At 45.6% G+C, this 27,723-nt stretch overlaps 1 protein-coding gene across 1 annotated transcript; it reads left to right on the top strand.

The window, feature by feature from the left end:
- The first annotated feature begins 10,610 nt into the window (after positions 1–10,610).
- LOC119461775 (uncharacterized) lies at positions 10,611–27,513 on the top strand. The gene is made up of 5 exons (XM_037723153.2): positions 10,611–10,914; positions 19,026–19,180; positions 21,581–21,651; positions 23,106–23,189; positions 26,791–27,513. The coding sequence occupies exons 1-5, from the start codon at positions 10,819–10,821 to the stop codon at positions 26,922–26,924; spliced, it is 540 nt and encodes a 179-aa protein (XP_037579081.1). The 5' UTR covers positions 10,611–10,818; the 3' UTR covers positions 26,925–27,513.
- The last annotated feature ends 210 nt before the right edge of the window (positions 27,514–27,723 follow it).

The raw sequence follows: 27,723 nt of genomic DNA, 5'->3' as shown, positions 1-27,723 counted from the left end.
ACTTCACTTAAGCACAAATGAAATTTTGCTGCTTATTAGTGCAACAATCCCGCCTCTTTATAGGTTGTATGCATCCGCGCTTCTTCGCTTTCAGACTTGATATAAAAGCCAGCGCGGCGGCCAGTATTATTCAAAGTATTCAAAGTATTATTCAAAAGTAAATAACCTTGTAAAGTATTCTTCCGAAGCTTTATAGCAATTTCTTCGCAAAAAGAACGTGCTTTTTTGTAAGGAAAAAAATATTCTCGTCATCAATCTGCTCTGGAACGTCAGTATGGCGTCACAGATTCCAGAGAAAACATTTTTTTCGTACTTTTGCAAGCACTTGCACATTATAATGCTCTCAAGACTTAATAAGCATATTATTCGGTACGATTACAGGGAAAAATAGTTCAAGTCAGCCCTTGATTGATTGATTGTGGGGTTTTACGTGCCAAAACCAGTTTTGATTACGAGGCACGCCGTAGTGGAGGGCTCCGGGTCAGCCCTTCTGAGTAGAGTTTTGGCGATCGAGTCCGATTGAGCCGTAAGCAAACGATATATTTTGCGAGTGAGTTCCATTTATTTTGCAAACCTAGACTTTACTTATTGATAAGCAGTAACTAAACCGCACTGTACTAGCAAACATCCACAATGACTCCAGTTGTAGTAGAATCATTCACAAGGAAAGCGACGAACTACCGATCATGACGAACCAGGCAAAGATACAATTTCTTTCGGTACTATTGACTGCACGCTTATTAAAAGTATTCAGGCTATTATACTGGGACTTGTATTGAAGAGAGTGGCGAATTTGACATCCAACACTCTGCCTGCTTGACGTTTCATATTTTTAACGATTTTAGTGTTTTATCTTTGTGTAACATTTATTGTTTTTAACAAGCAGCATTTTCTTCATCAAAGGGATATTTGTATTGGGTCTTGTGTTGCTCCGATTTTATGTGATGTTTTTTTCGCTCATATTGACAGGCCGCTTGATTGTGGGAAGGTTCTTAAAGTGTTTGGGTACGTCAACGACATTTTAAGTTTTTCAGAGAGACAGGGTGGCTTTACTGCCCCTGAGACTATTTTAATTGTTTTTATACAAGCAGGGAATGGTTTGAATTGCCTAGCACTGAGGGGTTAAAGCTCCTGGATCTCAGGGTAAGGTTTAACGTGGAACATGTATGTTGTAGTAGTAGACAACTTTATTTGGTGTTTTGTAAAAAAGTCCCAGAGGGTGGAGCCCTCAATCCAGGGCCCCATTTGCTGCTGCTATCCGACTGGCCCGGTCGATCAGCTATCGCTGGTCGTCGAAGGCTGTGCTAGAAACAGCGGCTTCCCACTGGGATGGGGAGGCGTTGGGTATTCTAGGTAGGCCGGGTGGTTTGGAGCATATCCACGTAGAATGGTAGAGGTTTGGGTGTCCACCACAGAAAAGACATTTGTCGGGGTACCGCCTAGGGTAAAAAGTGTGGCGGAGAGCAAGGCTGGGGAACGTACTAGTTTGGAGCTGGCGCCAAGCGGCTGCATCTGCACGGTTTAGTTTCACGTGCGGTGGAGGGAATGTACTACGGGATACTCTGTGGTGTTGTTGCATACACTATGCGTGTATGTTAGCGGTATCATTTCCACGTTGTCTGGGAGTTGTTGGGAGTACCTCCCACGGGTCAAGAAGGGTCTTTTGCCTTTTGAATCTGCCCACTCAAAAATAGTAGAGAGGGGCATCGCGTTTCTGGGCTTGGATGCTGCGCTCCGAACGTCGTGTACAATGCAGCATAGCTTCGTGAATCAGATTGATCGCCTATTGGCAGCAGGACTCCCTGAGTTGCTTGTTGGTGCGGTGGCCGAATCGCTACTGCAGAAGGTAAAGAACAGAGCTGGAACGAAAAAGGCGGAGACCCAGTGATAGACGACGAGACTCTTAGTCATGACTTGTATGTATAAGGTCTCGCACAACCTGAAGAAGGTCGCTAACAGGCATCGTATTCCTGTGGTCTTCACGGCTGCTAAAAAGCTTTCTAGACGCTGCCCTCGAATGTGCGTTGACAGCAAACGAGGTTGCCAGACAAGGCATGAACGTCCCTTCGTAAGCTGTGCGACAGGAGTGGTTTATTCTATTCCCTTGACGTGCGGAAATGTGTACATGGGCCAAACCGAAGCTTGCGTCAACGAACGGCTCAGGGAGCGTGCGCCAAAACCTAAGAAAAAAGGCAACAAATATGCACATTTGGTTGCCCATATACGTGTGGTTGCCAGGCACGATTTTGTGAGACCACCATCTTAGGCAAATCTGCAAACTACACGGCTAGAGTGGCTTTGGAAGCATTCTTTATCCGCAAGAATTCGCGTATCTGTATAAGCGAAGCATTAATTGTTTCGCACAGTGCCGAACTGGACTTGTTGAACTCTGTTGTCTGAAGCAGGTAGCAGTATTGTTCACTTTTTTAGATTGGTTTTTATTGCCCTTCGCATGAGAAGGGGATGTGACACTTGTACGTGGATCACTTTATAAATCGGAGGTTGTGTCGATTGAAATAAACAGTAGGTCGTAGTGCTCGTACGCGTCTGTGGGGTCTTCTTCGTGTGTGTGTGTGTACTTCTTACGCTGTATCTGGAAGTAAGACTGGGAAGATTTAGGAATGACGGTCAATGGAAAGAGAGAAAGTGAGCAGAAGGCTGAATGAATGGAAAAGCGGAGAGGTTGGCCCGATAAGCGGGTCTCTGGCCTACTACTCTACACTGGCGCAAAGGGGAAACTGAAAACGCAGGAAAGCAGAAGGGAACATTGTGCGGATCCCACGCACTGTGGGAATCGATGTTCTGCGAAGCATTTTGCAGGCTATCCAGCATTGCTTGGGGTTTCACTGAGCTTTCCTAAGTGTACAAACGTGTTTGTGCAAATAGGGTAGTTGTGTGTGTGATGCGACATACGCATGTGTGACGACAGCGTTGCAGACGATCCTATGACGGGAACGGCATGATTTCTACTGCTGCCGTTCGACACGAATTGGTACATGGCGAATGTTACGTTCTGCCTAGGTATTGAATGGGCGTTAGAGAGAGAACCATGGATTACCACGTGACCTGCTACTAAGTGGTATACAATAGCTCATGCGCATATTTGTATCAAGTGGCGTATGTCAAAACAACGATGGCATTTGTACTCAGGCGAAGAAATTATGAAGCGTCATTAACCTGGGCTTATCTTGAAGGCGATGCAACGTCGCGAAGTCTCTATGTCGTGTCTGCTGCTACAAGGAAGTTACTGAAGAATGTGGGCACATCCCAGAGATAGCGCAGTCTAAAAAATTGCCCAACATGCGAGCTGTCGCGAGGATAGAAGACGAGAAAGTGGCATTAGACGCACGCACCAAACGTCTAAATGAGCTAGACGGCTTTGGCACTAGAGTAGTATGCGTGCGACTACGGCCCAGTGGTTAGACCACTCGGCTGCTGTGCTCGAAGTTCACCCTTGGGCACGCATTTCTTATTACAGATGTCTGAAATGTGGCGAGACAGGAAAGACCTACCTTTCGTGCCGACCTCCCGCAAAGTGTTTGGAATGAGGTAAAGAATGGCTTCGCATTGCAATTCCAACTGGACCAACCATGTAATGCCTAGGGCAGGAAACCGGGGTTCTATTAAAATTACAGAATGGTTGACACGGGAAGGCTATTGCGCAGTCGAGGACGGTAGAGAATGAGGTGGTGCTATAAATTTAGAAAATTTGCAGGCATAACCTGGAATCAGCTAGCGCCAGCCACTGGTAACTGATGATCGCTGGGAGTGGTCTTCGTCGTGTCGTATGATGATGCTGCTGCTGACGATAATAATGAGGTCGATATATGATGATGATGAACTTGTAGGATGACGTGACGGCGGTGAACGAGCCGTGCCGTCGTCCCTACTCAGAAGGGCGAAGGCGGCGAGCCGAGCGACGTGGCTGCGACGACCAGCGTTCAGGCAAGCTGTCAGAACGACACGGCGCGTGCCGAGCTTGCGCCTCGAGCACGCGCTGCGCTTCTCTAAATTTTCACTGACAGCCGGCGGCACCCGCTGAGAGCGCCGACCACAGCACCGCGCGTTGGTGTGCCGGTTGGCGCTACAAGGCCTCCCTCCTAGACGGAACGGCGATAGATCAAATGACAGGAACAAGGTTCAAAAGGGTTCGGGGTGTGTCTAAGTAGTGAGTCCGTTGGAGGCGAAGGGGACTAGCAAATCCCTCCGGTGGACGAGGCTGCGAGTGGCGCTGCGGACGCACGGTACACAGCACGCCGGCACGGAGAGGGTGAAGGCAGACGCCTCTGCAGCAGTTGACGCAAGCCGTGTGAAACGAATGGTGACCGGGCGCTGTCATTGGTCGGCACGTCAAGCCGCAAGCTCGATCGTCACGCGCTCGCAGACGCGTGAGCTCTGGTGGGTGCACATTGTGCACGATCTTGTCCGGTCTTGCCCGACCCGCGGTAGACTTCGCAAGGTGCAAACCTCTGCGCGCGACACCGCCCGAGTCAAGTGAAGATGATCCGGCACGCGCCTGCCGGAGCCTGGGTGTTGCCGCGGTCAACTGCGTTGGAGTCGAGTGGCGCTCCAGACGGCGAGGAAGGCGTCGTCGGGCAACGCTCAATGACGGCACCGGCGCGGGTTTGCGAATATCTGGGAGAGCAGCAGCTGCTGAGTCATGGTGCTTGGCGAGCTCCAATGTGGGTACGACGCGAAGGACAGGTTGAGGTGGTGGGCGCGAGACAGCATCACGGCTTGCGTCGCGGGATGGTGGTGTATATCTGCCCTATCAGCGTCGCGCGACGATTGTTCCCAGCCTTCATCGTCTGACTTGTCAGAGCGGTCGCCGGAAGGGCTCAACGGCAATTCGGCCGAAGGAGAGGACGGGCAGCGCAGGGCAGGGACGAAGGTCGCTGCTGCGTCGCTCTCGCTGGCTTGTAGGTGCCGCGGTGTGTCGGCAGTTGACAAGGCAGCGGAGTCGGCACGGGGTAGGGCTCGCTCAGCCGGCAGCGTGGGTAAATCCGGGTTGGTAGGATGGCAGGAGCGACGTCGTTGTCGCCCGACCCAACTGCGTGGGGCACGGGAGCCGGCGTTGGGTTGACGATTTCTCCGCCACCACGTGTCATCGTCGGTGGCGGTAAAGGCAATGAGGTGGCCTGAGGACGATTGCATACGGACGCAGGCACAGACGCGCTTGGTGCTGGCCGTGAGAGTGTTGGCGGAGATGAGTCGCGTACCGTGTGGTCTACCTCTGGAAGAGGGCGGTAGGCAGCGCCATAGAAATTCAAGATGGACTGCCGCAGTTCGTCGTACGGGCGCGGGCCAGGCGATGGAACGCCGAGGTGGAGCTGGAGAGCAAGCGGCAGGACGTCGAGGAGTACCGCGTACTTGAACTCCGGGATCCATATGTTGTTCAGCTCCAGAGCCGCCTCGCACTGGGCGAACCATGCGCCGACGTAGCTGGACGAGAACGGTGGCAGTGGTGGGCCGAACTGCGGTTCCGACCAGGTGGCCATTGCACCGTGCGGCTCGGTGCAAGGCGCGTTCTCCCGGGTCAACAGTAGGAGCGACGTGACGGCGGCCGTACGATCCGAGCCGTCGTTCCTACTCAGAAGGGCGAAGGCGGCGAGCCGAGCGACGTGGCTGCGACGACCAGCGTTCAGGCTATAGCTTTCAGAACGACACGGCGCGTGCCGAGCTTGCGCCTCGAGCACGCGCTGTGCTTCTTTATTTTTCACTGACAGCTGGCACCAAGGCACCGGCTGAGAGCGCCGACCAAAGCAACCCGCGTTGCGGCGTGGGTGGGCGCTACAAACTAAACCGCATTAGCTCTGGTAAAATGTGTGACCTCGCAGCGAGATAGCGCCAGCTTCTAGGTGGCCTCGGCCACCCAGAAGCTTTCGTTCTTGCGTCTTTTCTCACTTACCAAGCCTCCTCATGAAGCAGGAGGGGCCTGTTTGCGATTACTGAAAATCAATCTGTACTTTTTAAGCACAATGTTAATTTATATCGAACCGCCGTATGCTTATGTTTTTTGCACATCGCATATGTCTAGCACATTCCCTTGTGAGTTTTTCAGACCCAATAGGGCTCGCTGTCGCGGTGTCCCATCTACATGCATTGTTCAAATTTTAACACACTATTTCAAAAAATCACTTGTGGCAGAAAGCTCAATTTTGCCCAATGATTCGGATTACTCAAAAACGCGGACCATATGTAGTCGAGAAACCGTAATGCGCATTTGAATTATTGAAAGAAATTGGCTACTTAACAAGTAATCTGAGCATTTGTGCGCACTTGCAGTTACAAATTGCAGCCGGTGATTTTTCAGGGCATATGCAGTAAGAATGACTTCTGATGCTGACACCACTTTCCAAGACACGTTTTCAGATTGTGAAATGTTTCAGTGTAAGCTATCTTGCATCTAGTTAATATGAAGCTCTAGCTTGGGAGCTGCTATCTAAATACATGGGAATTGAAAAATCGTTTTTATCGTCAACCCATGCACCGATTTTGTTAAGTTTAGTTGTTGTGGAAAAAAAAGAAAGGAAAAGAAAAGCAAGTATATATAAGAATTACGATTGCGATATATAATTTATTTTACTTATTCTTGAGAAATATTCTCAATTATTGCAAAATTTTGGAAAGCTCACGTGTCATGTTTACAGCTCTGTAACTGAGTAAACAAATTATGTAGAGCATCAAAGTTCTGTAAATTGCACCTAATATTGCATCTAAAGTGGGCGAAATTGATGCATCATACTCGATTTTGAATAACAGGTACGACTAAATTGGGAGTAGGACTTTTGCGAAAGCTTTGTAAGCGTTCTAAGAATTTTATGTGAGGATTAATGTCCTATACGAATTTTGTCGGATTGAAATGCTCTTACTAACGCATTTTCATAAGTGTGACATCTGTAGGCATTGTGCTTCTATTCCTTCTTTTTTAAACTTGCCTATTTAGATGAATCTTTGTAAAGAGGTTGATGTCCGACAGCAGAATTTTAACACAGGGCCCTCTGGCCCTGTGAGCCACGAGCTCATTCGAACTACTTCGTCGGTCAATATGCTGTGCTGTGTAAGCCGGAGACCGCGAATAAACAAACCAGAATGAGACGACAGCTGGAATTAGAGCTGCGCGAAACTGATTGTCATTCGCAATATTGCTGGGCCATCGAAAACAGTGCAGCGAAAAGTGTTGAATGAACTCGAAGTCGCCGGCCTATACTTTATCGTGTACTGCGTGTCACACTAGACAGAGCAATGGAACCACAACCAGATTGTGTTATTTTTGTTTGTATGCGCTTCTGTATTGTGCGTGTGAGTAGTATAATATACCTTTTCCTTCATATTGTGTGGTAAAGCTCGTTTATTGGCTTCCCTCTCTGTGTACGTGGATTATTTCATACGCGTGTCGTCCTGATTTGGGAACCTGGTCACCTCAGACTGAATCACGTCCTTGTGTATGTGTTTGGAGCATCCTTATATTAGGGATGGTCGATTAATAATTTTATTTGATTACCGATTAATCGTTAATTGTTTTAGCCTTTAATCGATTAATCGCTTTCGATGCAGGGTGTTTCATCGATTAATCGAAATTTTTACCGGGCACTTTCTAGAAGGCGGAAACGCAGTTATCTACTTTTGTAGGGCCCTATTTTATAATTTGAGAGGTGGAACCAAGTTTGAAACACAAGTGTATAAACGTTTGATAAAGGTAATCTTTACCTTGTTAAAGACTAACTATAGTTGGCACTATTGGCTTTTGATAGGATGAACAATATATGTTATAAAATGGCACTTAGTCCAGAATTAAAAAAAAAATTGTCGGCCCTACAACTCCATGAAGATGGTTAACCAGCGAAGCTGAAACGTGCGGCCCCGGTATTTATCACTGGGTTCATTAGAGTTCATTAAAGTGTTTCTCAAATATGAGGTTACGCACACGTTCGGTTGCGATGGAGAGAACGTCACTGACTGAACGCCCGCAGTTCGCCGTTGTCGCTTGCGTTCGATGTCTCGAGTTTGTTCAGTGACGGGCTTAGCAGTATTCGCCCGCCACTGCCGCTTGCGATTCTTCGAAATCATATTGCGTCAAAAATTAAATCTGTCCGTCACGTAAGACAATGAATGGCTCATAGCCCCTCAAGCAATGGCTCATAGCACCGTAAACGCGGCCTCCCCATTACGACGACAGCAGAGAAGTGGAATTCTGCGCTGGAATGATTAGCGGCTACGCAGCCAGCTATGGAAGCAGACGATGACGACGAACGCGGGAGCAGTGGCACGAGTGCATACCGAGCACGAGCACGAGCGCAACCCGAGGGGCGCCAACGAGCCAGCTGCGGAAGAAGACGATGACGCTCGAGCGAACGCTGACGATTATCGTTTTGTGTACACAGGCGATTTCGCCTAGTCATATAGGATTTCGCCTATTGTAGGATACAACTTTAAAAAGAGCAGTTGTCAAAAAAGGCAGATGGACCGCACGGGGTTGTGTTAGTCCGCCAGCCAATCACAGAAGCAAACAGAATCGTCGTCCTGCGACGTTTTCAAAATGGCGTCATACTTGATACGACTGTAATTGTTGTACTTGTACTTTCTACTATAATAGTTGAGTGAAAACATATAAAATTACGCGTTTATAATTTTATTTTTGTGGTTACCGCCTTATTTAGGTAACAGGGAAACTTTGAAGTACGAACTATTTGCAGCCTCGTGGAGGAACAGTGGCTGGCGGCCGGGGCTTCACTGCAGACTTAAGTTGTATCAGACTACACACATATAAAGCTTCGCTTTAATAAGGTACATCGCACGAGTGAATCCTAGTAGAGTACAGATAAAGAAGAATTAAGAAAAATGGCAAAAGTGAAACGTGAAGTTCAACTGAAATATGCAAGAAATTGCAATGTACACGGGGGAAAAGAAAGTGTGGTTTAGGATTTTAAACCAATTTTTCCTCGCAGGCGAGGAAGAGTGCCTGACGACCTGGGTCGTCTGCTGTGCCTCGACAACCTCGCATAGAGTGTTGTGGACTCCCAGCTGCATGGGATTCTCCGTGCTGGCGGCCATGGGGATGCCGAGCGCCTTTTTGATGCTGTTGCGCTTCAGCGCTTCGAGCTTTGCCCTCTCGTATCCGTGCCAGCGATGCGCGGCGGCCACGTACGTGATGTGGCTCATTAGGAGGACAACCTGAGGAGGTTGTCCTCCCCCAGCCTTCTGCGACTGTTGGAGACCCTAGTGATGAACCTGACCATGTTGTCCGTTTTGGTGGTGATACGAGCCATCGTCTGTCCGTTACAACCATTTGCCTCTATGAGCATACCGAGTACGCAGATGACCTCCACCTTGGGAATGACCTGCGCGATGGCCGTGCGAATGGAGATGTCGACCTTTTCGAGAGGCACCTGACCCTTGGGGATGCGCCCCCTCCTGGTCGGTCGATACAAAAGGAGTTCGCTTGAGCCGGAGCTCCGTGCCCGCCAAGAAATCCTCCGTGCAGCTCAGGGCCGCCTGTAGGGATTCCTCGACTATGCCTTCACCGCCATCATCGCACCACACCGTGATGTCGTCGGCGTAAAGAGCGTGATTAACGCCATCCACCTCGGACAGACGGGCGGAGATACCGCGCATGGCGACGTTGAAGAGAAGTGGCGAGATGACCGACCCCTGAGGGGTGCCAATTGCCCCCAGGTCGAAGGTATCAGATTTTACCTCGCCCACCTAGAGAGTGGCGCGCCTGCCCCGAAGGAACGAACTGACGAACCCGTGAACTTGGATCCAAGGTTCATCTCCGTAACGGAATCAAGGATGTGCCTATGGGAAATTTTATCGAAGGCTTTTTCAAGATCCAGCGCTAGGATACCCCTGACGTCTCTAGTGTCCCTATCGATGATCTGGTGTTTAATGAGGTTCATGACGTCCTGAGATGACAGGGACGGACGAAAGCCCACCATGTTGTAGGGGAAGAGTTCGCGTTCCTCAATGTACCTAGATATCTGGTTGCGAATTACGTGTTCCGCGACCTTTCCCACGCACGAAGTGAGCGAGATTGGTTGCAGGTTGTTTATTCCGGGAGTCCGACCTGGTTTTGGAATTAGAACTACCGACACGAGCTTCCAATCGTCCGGGACGTCACCCGAGTCCAACGCGCGATTGATCTCGTCCGTTAACGTGGAGATGGCCTTTTCGTCCAGATTGCGAAAAAGCCTGTTCGAAATTCCGTCCGGCCCCGGGGACGATCGGCCGTTCAATGTAATAAGCGCTTCCCTGACCTCGTTTTTAGAGAAATGAGCGTCCAGGTCCTCCCGCTGGAGCCTTCCCGTTTGCCGCAGTGCCACAACATAAAATGGACATAATAAATAAAAGTCATGTCGCAGAGGGTCAGACAGCCAAGGTAGCCAGAAACCCCACCGACGGTGTAATTATCACTCGCTTAGAATATAGAACACCACTTGGCGCAAAGCCACCTTCCCAGCTCTGCGCGGCAGCTAGTGGAAACCGGTAATGGAGGTGACCAGTTGAAATATTTCTTATGTATTATCATGCGAAAGAGAACGCGGTAACACGGAGTTGTCTCTTCTCGTAAATTCCGGCTTTTCGAAATCGACGATGCGGCGGGAAGCGCTTCCTGAAGGTCACGCTTTAACGCCTATCGGAACTTCCTCGTAGCATTTTTAAGTGCGGATTGAACGGTATCTTTGCAGTGTGTCGCGGAAGCTCAAAGAGGCAGGCCTAGCCGTCTTGCCATTTTCTATCGTTCTTAAACGCTGCATTCGGAAAAGAACAGTGGTATTTTTTTTGCCTGTTTGTCCTAAGAAGACTGCGCCTAAAATCATGCATGTTCTGTGCGTCACAGCGTCGCTTGTGTTGTCTTACTGCTGGCTCGAGCCGCCCACGCCCCTGGAGGTAGCTTTCCCTGACTTCACGCTGGTAAGTGCCGCTGAAATAATGCGAACTATGCCGTGTTGTTTCGCTCCACAGGGTACCTGTGAAACGTCGTTACCGGAGCTCTTGAACAATAGCGATGCAAATTCAAGGCAAAATCTGATGCACTAGTTTTTATTGTCACACTGCCCAAATGAAACTATGCTTCTGGTTACATATATTTTCTTCACTTAGCTGTTGGCCGAATTAAACAACTGCCCAGGTATTTATTTGCTTCGTCTATGTCTACATTCAAACCTTATGTCTCTAACCCTATGTATAAAATATAACGTCAATCTAGATTGTTTCCATCACGCCATCTCTCGCGTAGCTTTCGTTACGTCGTGCGCTACACTCTAAGAAATGTCTGCACCCTTTGGAGATAATCTTGTCCCCAAATAATGATCGTCATTGATCTTGCCTGCCTTTCCTTTCTTTAATGCAGCGCGCCCGCAGTTCGAGGTCACGAACTGCACGCGTGTTATCAGCGTGGCATAGCATTCTTGACAAGAAAATAGCGTGCGCGGAGTTTTTAAGAAAGAAACAAGCCAGGCAGATATCGATTGTTGGAGGCAAGATACGTCCCAAAGGGGGTAAACTTCCTCTATAGTGTGTACCAAGAGTCTGTCTTTACGCCGTTTGAAGGTTATCCTATTCCAAAGTAATAAAAGGTATGTCGCCTTTTGAACGCGGCGCGCATGTTACATTCCCGTTAGATTGCCACGGAACATCGATACGCGCATGCTATTTGTGCTGTGGCCTACTGGGGGCTCAGCATTAAAGAAAATAGAAAGCTGGACAAGCGAGATGGTGAACATTGTTTCGGCACAACATAAGTTGAAAAGGTACAAACCTTTTCTTTGTCTAAAACGCGCACGCACACACAAAAAAAAAGTCGTTATTCGAAGAGTACGCGTTCGGGCACTGCTATCAAGACCATTTCTATGAGTAAACTTCCTTGATGTTGCGTAATACTCATCTTTTTTATTAGTTAACGCAGTCCTATAAGAGACGTCGTATACTGATGGGGCGCCGGATAAATATTGACTACATTGGGCCCGTCGCTCGCGCTGCCTGTTACCACGAATAAGCAAAAACTCTACCGATTTTGTGTTCTTTTGTACATTAGGATTTTTTGCTTACAGGCACCCAGATCAAGCCTAGCGAGGATTTTTGCGTACTGTTCTCATGGGAATGCTTCAGCGTGGCCGGAAATAGAACGGGTGACCTTGCGCGCGCGTGCCGAGGATGCATAGTAACTGGCCCGTCGGGGCAGTAACATTGTGTCTCACCCTGCAGTCACATGAATGTGGCGGAACGTTGTTAGGTTGTGACTTCCGAAGTGTGATGAGTTTCTAGCGTGACGCTAGAAGCAGAAACAGCGCGCGCTGTTTCACGGTACGCCGCTAACCGGTACAGTTTAGCAAAAAAAAAAAAGAGTTACAGAAGAAAATTAGTCGATGCGATCGATCAGTTAGCATGGGGAATTGTTTAGTACATGGTCAAGTAATAGACAGCGCCAGAATATACACGGGACCAAACGACGAGTAACGAGACAGACACAGGGCGCCTATTACTTGATGATGAAGAACCAACTAGCCCAAAAACACGTCCTTATTAGTACATGGGTTGGAAAAATTTGGGGGATTGTTGCTTCAGACGCTTCTGTGGCCTCATTTATTGCGCTATATCTTTTTAGACTTTCTCAGCAATCAGTTTTCTGAACACAGCAAGGGAGTAAGTCAGAATTGCAAGCATTCAGTGAAGCTTAAGAAAAAGAGACGTTTTGATTCTGCATGCTTGAATTGAACTGAATCGAATTGTTGAACAATGTACACGAAAACATCGTACATCGTACTTCGTTCCAAGCATATGAAACAGGAAGCGCAAAAAAAAAGAGAAACAATACAAAACAAAGAAGCTGGGAAGATCTTGGCCTTTCACGCCAAAGCTCTTTTCGGTTCTTTAATTTCCAATTTTATTTTTCCTAAATTCTGCAGCTGCCGGTGTCAGTGCATCGTGGCCGCTTTCAGTCTGCGTGCGGTGTCATCGACGCTTGACTTCCTGTTGATTAAACAAATGTGCCAAAACAATAACTTCTCAAAAGCTGAGGTCAACCACGTTGAACTTAAGCACGATTTTGCGGCTGTCGCCATCACATGTTCATGCGTTAATTTAATAGACCATCTTGACTTAGTGCAAGTGCGTGCTTTCGTTAAAACGCGCCATCCAGTGCGTATTTGACCGTCTCCTAAATATATATGTATATTTTTAGAAAACAGCCATTAGAATTTACTCCTGAAAGCAAGCCATGATGCGCGACAATTATTTAAAAATACAAAAAATAAAAAACAACATAATCCTTAATTTAGAGCAAGGAGAAAGTTTATTTGAATGAGCTAGAAGGAGTGTGCTTGACCATGCATTCTCCTTTGTAGACCGCAACTTGATTTTGGATATACTTATAGTGAGCGCAAATATGTCAAGGTGGGGCACTTTTGACATTTGTAATAAGTATTTCAGATTTATTCGCAGTTGTATATCCACTACTCTCGTGAGTGTTGTGTCTAAAGACTAAAATATTTAGGAATTTCGCATCGCCATGCTGCCAGGAGGCGTACTTCACTGCCAACGTGGACACTCTCTCCTTCTGCTTCCACTGGGGCGCTATAACGTAAAATGATTCCAAACTATTTTGATTCCAACTTCTGCAATCAGCCTCCACGATTGGTCAAAACATTTTCGGGCCGCTCCCAACTTCGCCTGTCTGTCACGCGACGTCACGAAAACCGCAATAGCTCCCCATCTGATATAACGTGTACACACTGATTATGCGTGATTAAACCGCACAAAAGAGAAATAATCATTCCTGATTCGATGTCTTTTCACCAGTAGCTCTCTGCTATTGGTCCAATGTTTTCTGGCTACGCCCACTTTGCCTGTCTGTCACGCGACGTCACAAAACCGCGAAAACTCACCACGTCAAAGTGACGTGTACGCGAAAAAAATGCATTATTATGCCGAATAAAACTGAAAAATTTTCTGAATAGTCACAGACTGCCCTGTTCCGAAAGGAATCAAAGATGGCTGCCCGCCGATCGCTCAGGCCCTCGCTACTCGCACCTGCCGGTGAGAATCTATTTATTTGCGCATGATAAACCTTTTTGCGTGGCAATAAAACGTTATCGAGCCCTTTCGGCATGCATACGACATCGCTATGTCAACTCTTCCTTGTTGAGGATCCGTTTTAGCGGCATTCTTATCCTTCCGTTTTACGCCGCCTTGATTTTCGACCAGCCACCGCTAGCTAAGTAAGACGAAGCGGACCAATCGGAGAAGCCGGCAGCACCCTCTTCATGCGGTTATCAATTTTCACTGTGCTGGCTCGGCCCCATCGAAACCCTCTCCACTAGAGCGTGCTCCTCGCCTCTTGTCAGCCAATTAGATAAGAAAAACCGCTGAGTGTAGACAATGTTATTGGTTTTGAAAGCGAACAAAGGTGACCTCCTTTAAACGAGGAGTGTGTTTGATTGGGTTGTTCAGACAGCGCTGCGGGTCACCGCCCGATGCTTGCGTCGGTGGTTACGTCAATTTGACGTCAGGAGTTTGAAATCATTTTACGTTATAGCGCCCCTGGCGTCTGCAAGCGACACTTCTACCCTGACTTCTGCGATATCGAAGCCTAGGCACTACGTCACGGTCACGTCAGGAGCCCGCCTCTTTTTGTCGTCTCTTCCTTGAGCTGCGCGGTGTACTCGCAGTAGCTATGTCGTGCGTTATTTTATTGGGCGACTTACCAAGGTCACGTGTCGTAATCGGTGACGTTGCTGGCCCTCTTACGGAAAAGCATTAGAGCATGTGACCTTGACTCTCAGGCTGTAATCGTGGTTCCCTGAGGGGAAGGACGCGAGGGTTCCTGTTTGAAATTTTAAGTGTTCTCGCGCCATGCAGCAGCTCAGTACTTTACATATGAAATTGCCAGTGCGTGGACTACGCACCGCGATTGCCTGTTTGCGACGCCCAAACCTGTCGAGGGACTCCTTGGAGCATCACTGACGTCGTATAGGGGTCAGTCCACTGCTGCGAATTAAGGATTTCCCGCCACATCTTGCATAATATCTCCAACTGCAATGGCAAACAAGACAGTGGTATGGGAAGTAAAATCCCGGCAGTCAAACTGTCGATCACTTCTGCTTTGACGAATAAGTGTCAGTACGCACGGTCTCTCCTGTGTCCATGGTGTCAACTCACACACCCTAAGCCCGAACCCAGTTTACTGCGGACAATAGAGAGCATTAGCCACGTGCACGGAGTTCCGTTTCATTGGTTTGGACGAAAGGCATAAGTACCGGAGGCTCCATTTTAACGCGATAGCGTTAAGGGCCCCGTGTCGCAGAAAATCCGGCATCGGCGTTGCTGTCGGTGTCGGTGTCGACGTAAGCATCGGCGTCTGGCGGAAATAATCATGCCGAACCACATCATCACGAACTACCCCGACCGAGCAGACCCTTCGCGTGGCGCAAGGCGTTAGTGAACCAAAATTGAATTTCTCAAAGCAAAATCCGTCAGAAAAATCGTAAAGTACGACTTAGTCACAACCTACAGACCTGATAGCGTCGGACTGTAATTTGAATAAACGAGAAAAAAGCCTGATAAGTAGCCAGAGATCTTTGAACGTCCCCCTCTTAAAGGCGAAGCTTAAGCATCCTCCAATTCTGATGGTGTTTCGCTGTACTTTGATTCTAGCCAACATTGAGGGGTGTGTTGAAAACCCAGCCTTTCAAAATTTTTATCAGGCCCTATGTCGCAGAAAATACGGTGTCGGTGTACCAATAGAGGAGGAGGAGGAGCAGGAATAAACTTTATTTGCGTAGCAGATTTGTGAGTCCTAGGCCTCTCTATCTAGATGACGGCCTCGAGCCCTTGGGCTCGGGCGGCAGCTTCGGCCTGTTGGATTGCCTTAAGTTCGTCTTCCGGTGCATAGCGGAGCAGCGCGGTCTCCCACTGCTCTCTGGTCTTGTGCGTTTTATTCTTTGTGGGTGTCCCAGGACAAGCCCAAACCATATGTTGTAAGTCCGTACTTTCTTGACAGAATCTGCATCTATCGGTGTAAAGTTCTGAATAGTAACGGTGGTAGGCCACCGGGCTCGGATATGTTTCTGTTTGCCACAAGCGCCATGCTGTCGCTTGCCGTCTACTTTGCGTGGAGTGTGCCGGGGGGAAACGGGCCTTGCCCAATTTATAGTCTTTGGTTATCTCGGTAAAGCTGGTCATCCGGTCTCTCTCTGTTCCCAGTATTTGGAGACCAATTACACTATCGCATTCCACTCTTAAAGGCGAAGCTTAAGCGTACTCCAAGTTTTTATTCGAAAGCAGTGCGCCTCTTAATGATTCTGTCCGGGCAAGTCTCAAAGGGCACAGAAGGCAGTACACGTGACTCAGTATATATTCCTTTCGGCGCCGTAGAATTTCGCTTTATGGGTATAGCTGGATGATTGGGGCGATTTTTGAATCACAACGACTACAGTTGTCGCATGGGGGCGGTCGCTGAGCGTTTTCATATGCGCCGTAAGAACGATATAAAGAGCTGGGGGCATTTTTTTATTTTATTTATTTAGGAATACTGCAGGGTCGCTTGACTCCAAGCACGAGTGGGCCCAAAGAAAAAAGAACATCAGAGAACACATCAACAACGGTAATAAGAACCAAATAGAGGAAATCAAGGCATGAAATACTGCAATTGAAACAGTACAAGAACATCTTCACCCACGCATTTCCTTCAAATTTATAGCATGTACGTCAACACTGGGGCTATCGACAATATGTTCCGGCAATTTGTTCCAAGCTTATGGTTCTCGGAAAAAATAAATATTTAAAAGTATCCTCTTGAGTGCTGTATTCATTGACCATTTTCCCATTATCAAAACGCGAGCTTGTGCGCAGAGTGCGACGGGGAAGGAAATTTTTATTGTTAATTTGTATTAAGTTGTTATATATTAAGTACAAATATTTTAATCCGTATTCGGCACGTCTCGCTTTAGGTGTATCAAGACCAGGATAATCATTTCTGTCACACTATCAATGCGTTTATATTTGTTGCAGATGAATCGAGCCACGGATCATTGAGCTACTTCTAACTTGACAACGTTTTTCTGTCTATAAGGGTTCCAAAGGCACGAAAAATACTCCAGACATGGCCGTAGCAACGCTTTATGTGTTGCTAGTTTCACTTTCATAGGGTTTTTTGAAAGCTTGCGTTGAATGAACCAGAGAGATTTGAAAGCCTTGGTGCAGACTGTAATAGCATGAAGATCCTAACTCAGATTGTGTGTGATAGTAACTGCGAGATATTTAACAGCCGGCGATTCCTTAAGTGCAATGCCATCTACAGAATAAGAATGTCGAAAATGGTTTTGTTCCTGTTGTTCTTGCATATACGGAGGACTAATCACTTGTCAGCGTTTAAGAACATGTTCCATTTCGTGCACCAACTTGCAACTTCAGTGGGGACTTTCTGAAGTGTAATTTGATCAGCCAGATTTAACAGAGGTGGGACGTCTGCGAAATCATCTTAACACTGCTGTGTATAAGATTCATGATATCATTAATATAAATTACAAATAAAATCCGACCCAAAACTGACCCTTGTGGTACCCCTGATGTTACTTGTAGCGTCTCCGAGCAGTGTACTTGTCAACTTGGACATACTGATACCTGCTTTGTAGATAAGCCCTAATGAATTCGATAAGCCTGCTATTTATTCCAATGGCGTAGAGTTTCTGTAATAATTAATTATGGGGCACTTTATCAAAAGCTTTTGCATAGTCCAAAAATGAAGCATCGATCTGTTCTTTGATATTAATCTAGAGTGAAAAATCATGGCATGTACTAAGTAGCTGCGTAACAGTCGAGAAAACACGCTGAAAACCATGCTGGGCGTCTGATCACAGTTTATTTTCTTCGAGAAATGCGGTCAAGTGTCGGCAGATAATATGTTCTAATATTTTGCAGCTTCCTGAGGTCAAGGAGACTTGGCTTTAATTGGATACGCACAAGCGATCAGTTGACTTGAACATGGGAATGATACGAGCACCCCTCCAATCTGACGACTGTGCTAGGGAGGCGTTATAAATGAGGAACAAGTAATGCGATGTCCACTCAGCGCAATGTCGCAAGAGAATTGTAGGAATGTTATCAGGGCCCTCAGCTTTTTTTTTGCATCAAGGTTAAGAAGCAAGTTAAAGATACCCTTCTGACGGGCAACAACATCCTGCATAGAAGGAGCGAACCTTTCAGGCTCTGTAACAAGATTAGTATCTTTCCTGGAGTATACGGATTGAAAATATCTGTTATATTCATCAACTACTGATTTTGCTTCTGAAACTGGTGAGCTGTCAACCATGAATCAAATAGTATTGTATTTGACGTAATAGTTCAGCGGAAACCTGCTAGTTGGAGAGAAGTAATTAAAGGGAAAATGAAACATCCACCCAATCGTAGCATTTCCTACAAAGGAGACCATCAACAACTCGAAGGCAAGCATTTGACAAACACTTGCCCTTGCTTCAAGCTGTTGATAAATTTGACTTCGCCCCGCCATCTGCTAGCCGTCTGGTTAGCGCAGATGGTAGAGCGGCTGCCGCGGAAAGGCGATGGTCCCGGGTTCGAGTCCCGGACCAGTGCGAATTTTTATTTAACTGCGAGGCTTTTCTTTCGAGGAACCCGTATGGGTTTCCTTTGTAGTAATTTCTACGAATGGGTGGATGTCTAATTTTTCCATTAAGTACTGGATTTGTTGTCGGCTAAGTACCTCCAAAATTTTGGAGGTGCTTCCTTGATGAAATCGCCTAGAGTGATAGTGAAGAAAGTGTCCTTAACTTTTTAGACGTTTTGAATAACGCCTATCCTGATTAAGCTGCGGCTTTTGTCCAAATTCCATTCAATATACATTCTGTTCTCGTTGGCGTAAGATGCCTAATCAGACTGTGGCTTTTTCATTGCCACTGTGCTAAGAGCGTATCTGGCAGAAGTCTAGTATCGTTTTCTGGGTCTGTTAGCAGATTCACTATTGTTAGTGTGCAAGACATGGCTGATCGTTGTCGCCACGCCGTTCGCAGGCGTTAAAGGCTATCAAGAATTTCACGGCCGTTGCAACCACGCAAGACAACCCACGGAGAGTGTGCTTATCGGCTAGAGTACGTCATCTGGATGAGGTCACGAGAGATACAGAGGTGGAGTGGCAGTGGATCGATCAAGATAGCGATGGACCACTGTGAGTACCCAGTTATACCTTTACTTTAGGGGTACTCTGTTCTTATAAAATAATTCATTCAGGATCATTGATTATTGACTTTAGGAAATATGTTGCAATTGAAAATTTGAAGATTGGCTGTAGCGAAGTCTGATTCGTCTAGACTTCACACCAGTTGCAACATATCCGTCCCCCAAAATGTTCTAAAAATGAGTTGGCTTACCATTTAAGGTCCTTCTGAAGTGCTAAACAATATTTTTGGCAAATTGTTAGCTGAAACGCCATTTTAAAAACGGATATCTCGAAAGAGGTGCTAGCCTTAGGATTTATCTAGGCAGACATAGCTTCAGTACCACTCGGCTTCAATTTTCTGTTTAGCATGTGCGCCCTTAAGTGAAAAAATAGAAATGTAATAATTAGGTATTTTAAATGGTTCACCTACGCATTGCAGTTACTCATGCAGGTAGTACCTGCAAGCACCATAAATCACCCAAAAGAGGCAGTAAACCGCTGTCACCAAGGTGTTAAGAATATATGTTCGAACAAAAAAAAAAAAAGCAAAATGTAGAAGAGTCAAGCAAACTTAACATTCTGAAACTCAATAAAAGCCAGTAAAACTCGGAGTAAAAGTAGACAATTGAATGCAGTTTAAGTTATTAATGCTTACATGCTTAAAGCGTTCGCTTTAAACAAGGCCAATTGGTTCCAGAGGATAGAGACTAACTAAAATTCATGGTTGGGGAATAGTCGCCTTGTCGGGATGATCGTGACACAATTGTGTACTAACGACACCAACCGCCGAAATACATGTTTAAAATAAAAGATGTTCCGGCTCTCGTACGGGAGCCCAAATGTCTCTTGCTTCTTTAAAATTTTTGTTGCTGAAGTCAGTGTTCGTTATTGCGGAACTGTGGTATGAGACTCGACCTGATCAAGAGTTAGCGCACGAGGCGAGCCTCAGTTTGCTCCTGGCTGAAATTCCCTTGTTCGGACAACTGAGGGTGACCAAAACTAGCACGATTTCACAACTCCGACATTCGTTCTTTGTTTGAAAAGGCTTCTCAAAGCTCCCACTGCGCGGTTATGTTCCATTTCGTGATGAATTTGTGCTGCACGTTGGGCATCGGTAAATGCTCATGTTTGTAAAAATGAAGAAAAAAAATGAAACAAACGAAAAACAGAAACAAATTCTTGTCATATAAGTCCGCGTCAATCCACAAATAAAGTTCAGGATGCCTTGTGCTGACGCCTGGTGCTGTCTGGAGCACACGTCTCAAGCAGATTCTTGTTCTACTCGGAATATGACAGAAAAAAAAGAAAGAAAATGAAGTCACCGACGCATTATTTTACTGCACTGGGTTTTGCTTTACAATTCGATAGAGAAGTTTAATTGCTGTTCGCATGATTACGCATGCAAGAAAGTGACGACTGGCGGAAATCGTCTCCCTTATCTCGGTATAACCGAATAAACCATCGTTACAGGCTGCGCGGTTCCGTGTTTTTATAGCGGTTCCGACTTCTGCGCTTTGCGATTACGCCAACCGAGGGTCAAAGGGGGGCAGTTATTGCTTTTGCCTATATGCCTACTCCCTGTTGTGATACTAAACGCCATGCGCAAAAGGCGCGTCACATAAGGGAGGAGCTTTGCGCCGGTCATCCCTGTCTTGCATGCGTAATCATGTGAACTGCAATTAAACTTCGCAGTTCGATATCTCAAACCACAGATACGCTAGAAGAATTTTGCAAAGTGGAGCTCTGTAGTAACACGACTGCCTCTAACTTTTCAATACAAACGTGCCTGCTTACTGCAGCCAGTCAAAGTTAATTATTCAATTTTTGGTTGTGGCACCGCTAACAGCGATAATTATCATCTCACTTTGTGTCCCCCTCGCAACATAACCCTATGTATAGAGACGGTCTTCACGTACGTCTCAGCGCCTAATTAAAAAAAGCTTGTCAACTTAGCTTTGGTCACCCTGTATCTGACCCACATACCTTTCTATGTAGGTCTGACAGGTACGAACCTCAATGATTGGCTTTGCTGACGCACCAAAAAAGACTTTTAGGTTTAAAACAAGTATCTGTATGGAGAAAACGGAGCTGGCTCATAGGTGCATTGCGGGAACACCTTTAACTCATGAAGCTGATAACAGACCTGTTATGAACACAAAATATGAACACAAGCGTTACGTTGCATATCACCGCGAGGTCATTAAAATCAGTAGTTCGGTGTCCCCCTACTACAGGCAAACTTACAACACACTGCAGGATTACACAGCCCTTGCCTTTTTCTAACTTTATCGCACCGAATAATTTTTACCTGAAGCTTGTTTATGGTAGCATATTTTTGATAAACACGATATAAAGTTCGTGTGCTTGCACAGGCCTTGCTACAGTACTTTGTATTTATTTTTCATGCAGCATGAAACGTGATTTCCACTTTAAGTTGGGGTACGGCTTACCAAACAGAGCCGTGATGACCAATTCCGAAGGTTTGTATGTCTTTGCTTTTTAGTCAAGACGAGTTTAGTCGAAAAGTGCAGTTGATGCCACCATATGTATCAGTGAGCTTCCAAATGACTTGAGGCTCGAATGACATGGTGTTTAGCATGACCTCAATATGCACTTGAGCCATCAATTAACAAATTCACTATGTTAGAGCATCTTCACTGGTTACACCACACGCACATCATGAAGCAGAGCCTCGTGCTTTTCCAGTCATCCTTATGAGGTGACCTTGGTCTGACACTGCAATCGTCTGAAGGATAGAAGCAGATGAAAGCTGGGAAGTTGGGACATCTAAATATAGTTTTTCTCTTTCTCCACAAATTGATTAAAATTATGTAGTGCGAAGTTTCTTTTTAAAGGGAGATTAAGCAGAGGGCACCAATGCAAATACATGACAACGGATAAACCACTTTCATCGGCGCCTGCAACACAAAACATATTTAGGCTTGTTGCATTCAAAAGATACAGGTAAAATGCAGGAACCGTGTAAAGCATATCATTATGCGGGTGGTCTACTTTGTCATAACAATGGTAAAAATTGGTAAACTTCAAAAAGGAAAATAAAACTATCGAGTTTCAAACATTGTTAATCAGCAGTGAAACTCGCTGTCGTTCCTTTCAGTCCTGTGTTCTCCACTGTGGGTTAAAAAAGTTGTTACTATGGATTACCAACATGCCGACGCATATGCTCTTTCAATGAAACACCCTCACACAATTCTGTAAACTGCACTCGATAATACGTCTAAAGCGGACAAACTTGATGCATTATCACATCACTAACATTTGAGTAACGTTTAGTGATAGTAGTTTAAGTTACTGTGAAGCATGACTGTGGAGCAATACCATTGTAAGTTACCATTGCCAGCATTCTAAGAAATCCACGTGAAGCTGGAAATTCATGCAGGGAACCTGCCCACTTCAGATGCTGTATAACGTATGCAGTATAGAGAACTGCGACTATCTTCTTTTGGGGCTGAGTCACGGATTTGTAAGCTTCGTTCTTTTGTTGCTCACCAATTTCCGGCATTTGAAAAGAAAAGTGCATTACATTACATTAAAATGCTGCTTCCTGCAATCACTGGAATTTACTTTGTGCTCTTAAATGGAACCAATTTCATTTATGTTGGTCCAACGGTTGTCTCATTAAAGCCATTTTGTTCTTTACATATCGTCGAATAGACGGCGTTGGAGCTAGCAGCGAGCTAAAGCTTCCTCTTAAAGCGGCAAACTGCGCTCCGAAGCGATTTTGTGAACAGGACAAGCAGCAATGAGGTGCTGGACACGCAGAAATTGCACACGTTTGACCTCCCGTTCATTCTGATCTGTTTTCTCACTCTCTTTGCTATATCGACTATTGGAAATATTAGATATATTTTCTAACTGATGGTCGTGAATTATGTATTCTCAGATTTAAGTATCGTTTTCTTTTTACCCCCAGCTGGCCAGCTGGGAGCTGACGCCATTCTCTTGTACACCGACTACAACCAGTGCGTGGTGGGACTGTTCGTTGCGCCAGTTTTTGGTAAGCATTGGCTGCAATCTGCTTGGCCAACTTACAGGCGCTTGATGGAAAACGAGACCACCCAACTTCTTTTGAGGACACCGTCCGTTATAGGATTTCTGATGTTATCTCATTTCGCAATCAGAGCGTAGCGTGTGACCTAATGTCTTTCACCAAAGCGGGCGTAAAGCGGGGCGCTTTAGTTATGCCACTGTGCACATCGACGCAGATTCTCGCACAGTGTGCGAGTAATGCGCGCCAAACATAGATTGTGCCAGAAACGACGTTTGGTGCTCCAAAGGAGTTGTTGCTGGACAAGCGAGTAATGTTTACAGTACTGTAAACATTACAAAATTGTTTTCATCCACCATTTTATCGAATATTTTTGACCAGTCCTTACAGCTTTTTGACACTCCCATAGACTGGAAGGTGGGAAAGGTGGTTCCGGTTCATAAATCAGGTGAATTCATTCCGCTAATAATTACCGACCATTTTATTTACATGCATTCCAAGTAAAATGTTAGAGCATATAATTTATTCTCATCTTATTAGTTTTCTCGAGGCCAACTCTTTCATGACCAACGCACAGCATGACCTTAGAAAATTCTTCTCCTGTGAAACGCAACTCCTTTCTTATACGAACGACTTGTTTAATAATGCGGACCAAAAGTTTGACAGCTACTGCGTATTTCTGGATTTATCGCCAGCTTTCGATCCTGTTTCTCAGAATTTACTGATTTTCAAATTTTCCCTTCTTATTATTGACCCCAAGGTATCTGCACGGCTAAAGGATTTCCTCTCTAACAGGACCCAGTGTGTAACCGCTAACGAATTTGCGTCCAGACCTTGCTCCGTAACATCCGGCGTACCACAAGGATCGGCACTCGGTCCCCTGCTTTTTCTCATCTACATTAATGACCTTCCTTAATGTATAGCACTAATTCAATCATGAAGCTGTTCGCGGACGATTGTGTCATCTATCGCAAAACAACTAACCTTAGTGATTCCCGTAAGTAACAGGACGACCTGGATAGTGTATCCAACTGGTGCAGCAAATAACATAACTAAGTGCAAAAGTATGTGCGTCTTCTCTAGCTCTACCCCTTCTGATATATTCCCATATTCTATTAATGGCACTGCCATGTCGGTTGTTAACTCCTATAAGTATCTTGGCTTGTATATCATTAACAGCCTTTCATGAAAAATGCATGCTGATTATGTCACTAATAATGTTAATCGAATGTTATGCTATTTGAGAGAAAACTTTGCATCAGCACCCACCTCAGTAAAGCTTACTCTATATAAAACACTCGTCCGCCCGAAATTAGAATATGCCTGTGCCATATGGAACCCTGATCATACCAATCTCGTCATTTCCCTTGAAAGCATTCAGAACCGCGCCGCCCGCTTTATTCTCTCAAATTATTCACGCCATTCTTGCGTCACGTCCATGAAAAGAACACTAGATCTGCCTGACCTCTCATTACGTCGCAAGTATTCTCGTCTCTCTCTTTTTCATAGAATATATCACCTGAACCCTTCTCTTAAAGAAAACGTTTGCACCACACTCAGTTATCTAACATCTCGTATCGACCATCGACACAAAATTGAAGTACCATCTTGTCAAAGTAATTTGTGCTATTCTTCCTTTTTGCCAAGAAGCGCCAATGAATGGAACCGCCTTCCCGCCTCCAGAGTCTCTATTTGCGACACCACTAACTTCAAGATCGCCGTTAAAAGTACCTTATAGATTAATCTTTTTCTTTCTTGTCCTGTACTGCAAATGTTGTATATTTCCACCACTAATTTCTGTTGTGCCGACTAGGCTTTGGAGGTATGTATAATAAATAAATAAATAAATAAATAAATAAATAAATAAATAAATAAATAAATAAATAAATAAATAAATAAATACCGTACACAAGGCTTGTGTACGTCTCATTATTTTGAGCTGTATGCATCACACCGTTGGAAATAATTAGGGCTATTTGTGGGATTGCGACAGAAACCTTTTATTGCCTCCGCGCCTAATAATGAAGTGTCCAAGCTAATTCTTTTGCCTATGCACTACTCTGTCTCTGATATCACATAAAGGCCTAAGCTGATCCTAATTTTAAGCATGGTATTGAAAATGTGCGAGCTCATGAAGCTCGCCTTCTTTCCTTTGTTGACCTGCAGTGCTATAATCATTCAAAAGCTCCGCGCATGCTCTACAGCCTTGTTGCACTGCCGTCTCTAAAGAACGCCTACAAATTGCAGTGGTGTTTGGCCGCTGCTCAGTCCCGACTGTAGAACAGAAGTGGTTTACGGTATAAAATTGCGCTCGTTGCTATTGGCCGCAAGATTAATCTGTAGGTGGCAGCATCGTCGCCGCGTTAGTGTGGATAAGCGCGGTTGGCCACACGCATTCAAATGTACACTGCGGCACTTCACTGCTGCCAATTTCAGCTGACTGTAGGCTAATAAAACACGGTGACTCAGGTGACCTAGCCCATATTGCCTTCCAATTCCGTATTTTCGCTCTAAACGCGCAGAACACTCCTATTTTGCGCGGTTACCAGCGAGTCATTACAAAGCAAAATGTAATCTAAGCCATCCTTTCCCTCATACATTATTTTATTTATTTACTTATTTGGTACCTGCTTCGCCTTTGTAAGCATTAAAGTAGGGGGTATATAAATCATATCAATTGTTTTTTTAATTCAAACACACAGAGCCCGGTAAAATTCATCATTGGATTCTATAGCTACAATATTTGACGGAAGAGCGTTCCAGTCCCTCAACGAAAAAAAAAAGTGTATCGCAAGGCGTCACCTTTAAAAGAAAGATCATAAAATTTCAAGTTATGGTCCCTTCTACGTGAAATATACGATGGTGGCCTAATGTACTTTTCTCTGTCAATGCCTCTTTGGAATAATATATACAATGAAGAAATTTGAGTCTAAGGTTTTTTCTTCTGTCCTTTAAATCCTGCCACTGAAGTTTACGATCGCTTTCAGTGATACTAAGGTTTTTGTTGTAATTTCCCCAGACAAATCGGACTGCCCTATTCTGGCTTTTTTAAAGTAAGTCAGCTAACGCACCAGTAAAAGGGTTCCAACAAACACATGCGTACTAAAGTGCCATAAGTACGTGAGTAAAATATAGCCGTTCTTTCAGTTTACTAGGCAAAGTGAAATGAAGAAATTTTTTCATGAACCTCCATGATGAAATTTAATCTTTTTGAACCAGAGTTTGCGAATATGCTGCATCACGAGGTTTTCTAAGAACCCTCAATCAAACCAATATATCTTGCTCAAGGAACAGCTGGGTGTGTATTAATGAAACGAAATGTGAACTGCGGTACGCATCTATTGGAACGTGATGAAATTCGGTGTAATGTTTGCTTACGACTACCTGAATAATTATGTCAAAGTGCGTTACGAAAGCAGTTGTTTTCACGAAAGCTAAATCCCAACGATAGGCGCACTGTCATGGTAGGCATAAAATGCTACAGTAAAAATTGTTAAGTATAGCATTACGATATGAGGGGAATGCTTGAGAAAGAAGTTGTCACGAAATAATTTCTACATGCTTTCGACCAGATGGCTTCACGTTGTCAATGCATTGAACGTTTTCGCAGAATGCACACTGTGGGTGCACGAATCTGCCAAGGACGCAGTTCCGGACCACTGTTGGGCAGCTTACGGGAGCTTCTGCGGACCCAAGCGGACACTTCTTCAAAGGAATGAAAAGTGTAAAAAGCACGGTCCCTGAACGGCAGCCATTGGAGCCTAGTACACTGTAATCAGAGCAGTCTTTCAAAGCTTCCAATTTGTGGCCTTGAAATATAAAGGCCAAACTACACGTACGCTTGCCGACGTGCGAAAGCTCGCGTTCGCACGCCTTGCGTTTGCCGCGCCTCGCGAGTAATGGCGGTTTGAACCTACAAGAAGACGCGCTCCAGCACGCATCCCACTTGACTCACTATTTTCGCCTTGGGAGACATCGTTTCGTATTTTTGTGAGGCATCCAGGGCAGGTATTTTGTATCGATGCCTTTTTCGATGCTAATGTTTTCGGTGCTTTTCGCGTTCGTGAGTGGTCACGTTCGACGCTCCGCCCAAAACACCGGCCATCATCTGGAGAAGATAATAGTTCTCGCGCGGTGGTTCGACGCGCACGATCTGTGCTGCATCATCGGCGCATGCGTGAGGCGCGTGGGCGCAAGCTCTCGTGCGTCGGCACGCGTGCGTGCAGTTTGGCCTTAACCTTCGTTCTTTGACTATCAAAAATAAATACTAATAGTAGTGCTGAATTTTGCTTTTGAAAGGTTTTTGTTTTGGTCTACAGGTGAATGAAAAGAAGGTGAATATAGAGGAGCCACTTATAGCGAAATGCTTGAAGCCTGTAGCAAGCCATAACACATGTTACGCAACTGGTGCAGGAGTTCTAGTTCGTGCATAATAGATAATTGGTATTGCGTTTTGATTTAACATAAAAGAACTAGAAGGGCAAATCTGCTTGGTTGCTGCGCTTGTTTCAGTTGACAGCGCTGATGTATTGCGGCAATGTTC

The sequence above is a fragment of the Dermacentor silvarum genome, chromosome 8, assembly GCF_013339745.2.
Source record: "Dermacentor silvarum isolate Dsil-2018 chromosome 8, BIME_Dsil_1.4, whole genome shotgun sequence".
Taxonomy (NCBI): domain Eukaryota; kingdom Metazoa; phylum Arthropoda; class Arachnida; order Ixodida; family Ixodidae; genus Dermacentor; species Dermacentor silvarum.
This window is presented reverse-complemented; position numbering and strand designations above follow the sequence as displayed.

What these genes read in the sequence shown, in the direction of transcription:
- LOC119461775 (XM_037723153.2), top strand. Translation starts at nt 10,819, where the DNA reads ATGCATGTTCTGTGCGTCACAGCGTCGCTTGTGTTGTCTTACTGCTGG. An exon ending in CTTTCCCTGACTTCACGCTG is followed by an intron (nt 10,915 to 19,025) that starts GTAAGTGCCGCT and finishes CGCCGTTCGCAG; the next exon opens with GCGTTAAAGGCTATCAAGAA. An exon ending in CAAGATAGCGATGGACCACT is followed by an intron (nt 19,181 to 21,580) that starts GTGAGTACCCAG and finishes TTTTTCATGCAG; the next exon opens with CATGAAACGTGATTTCCACT.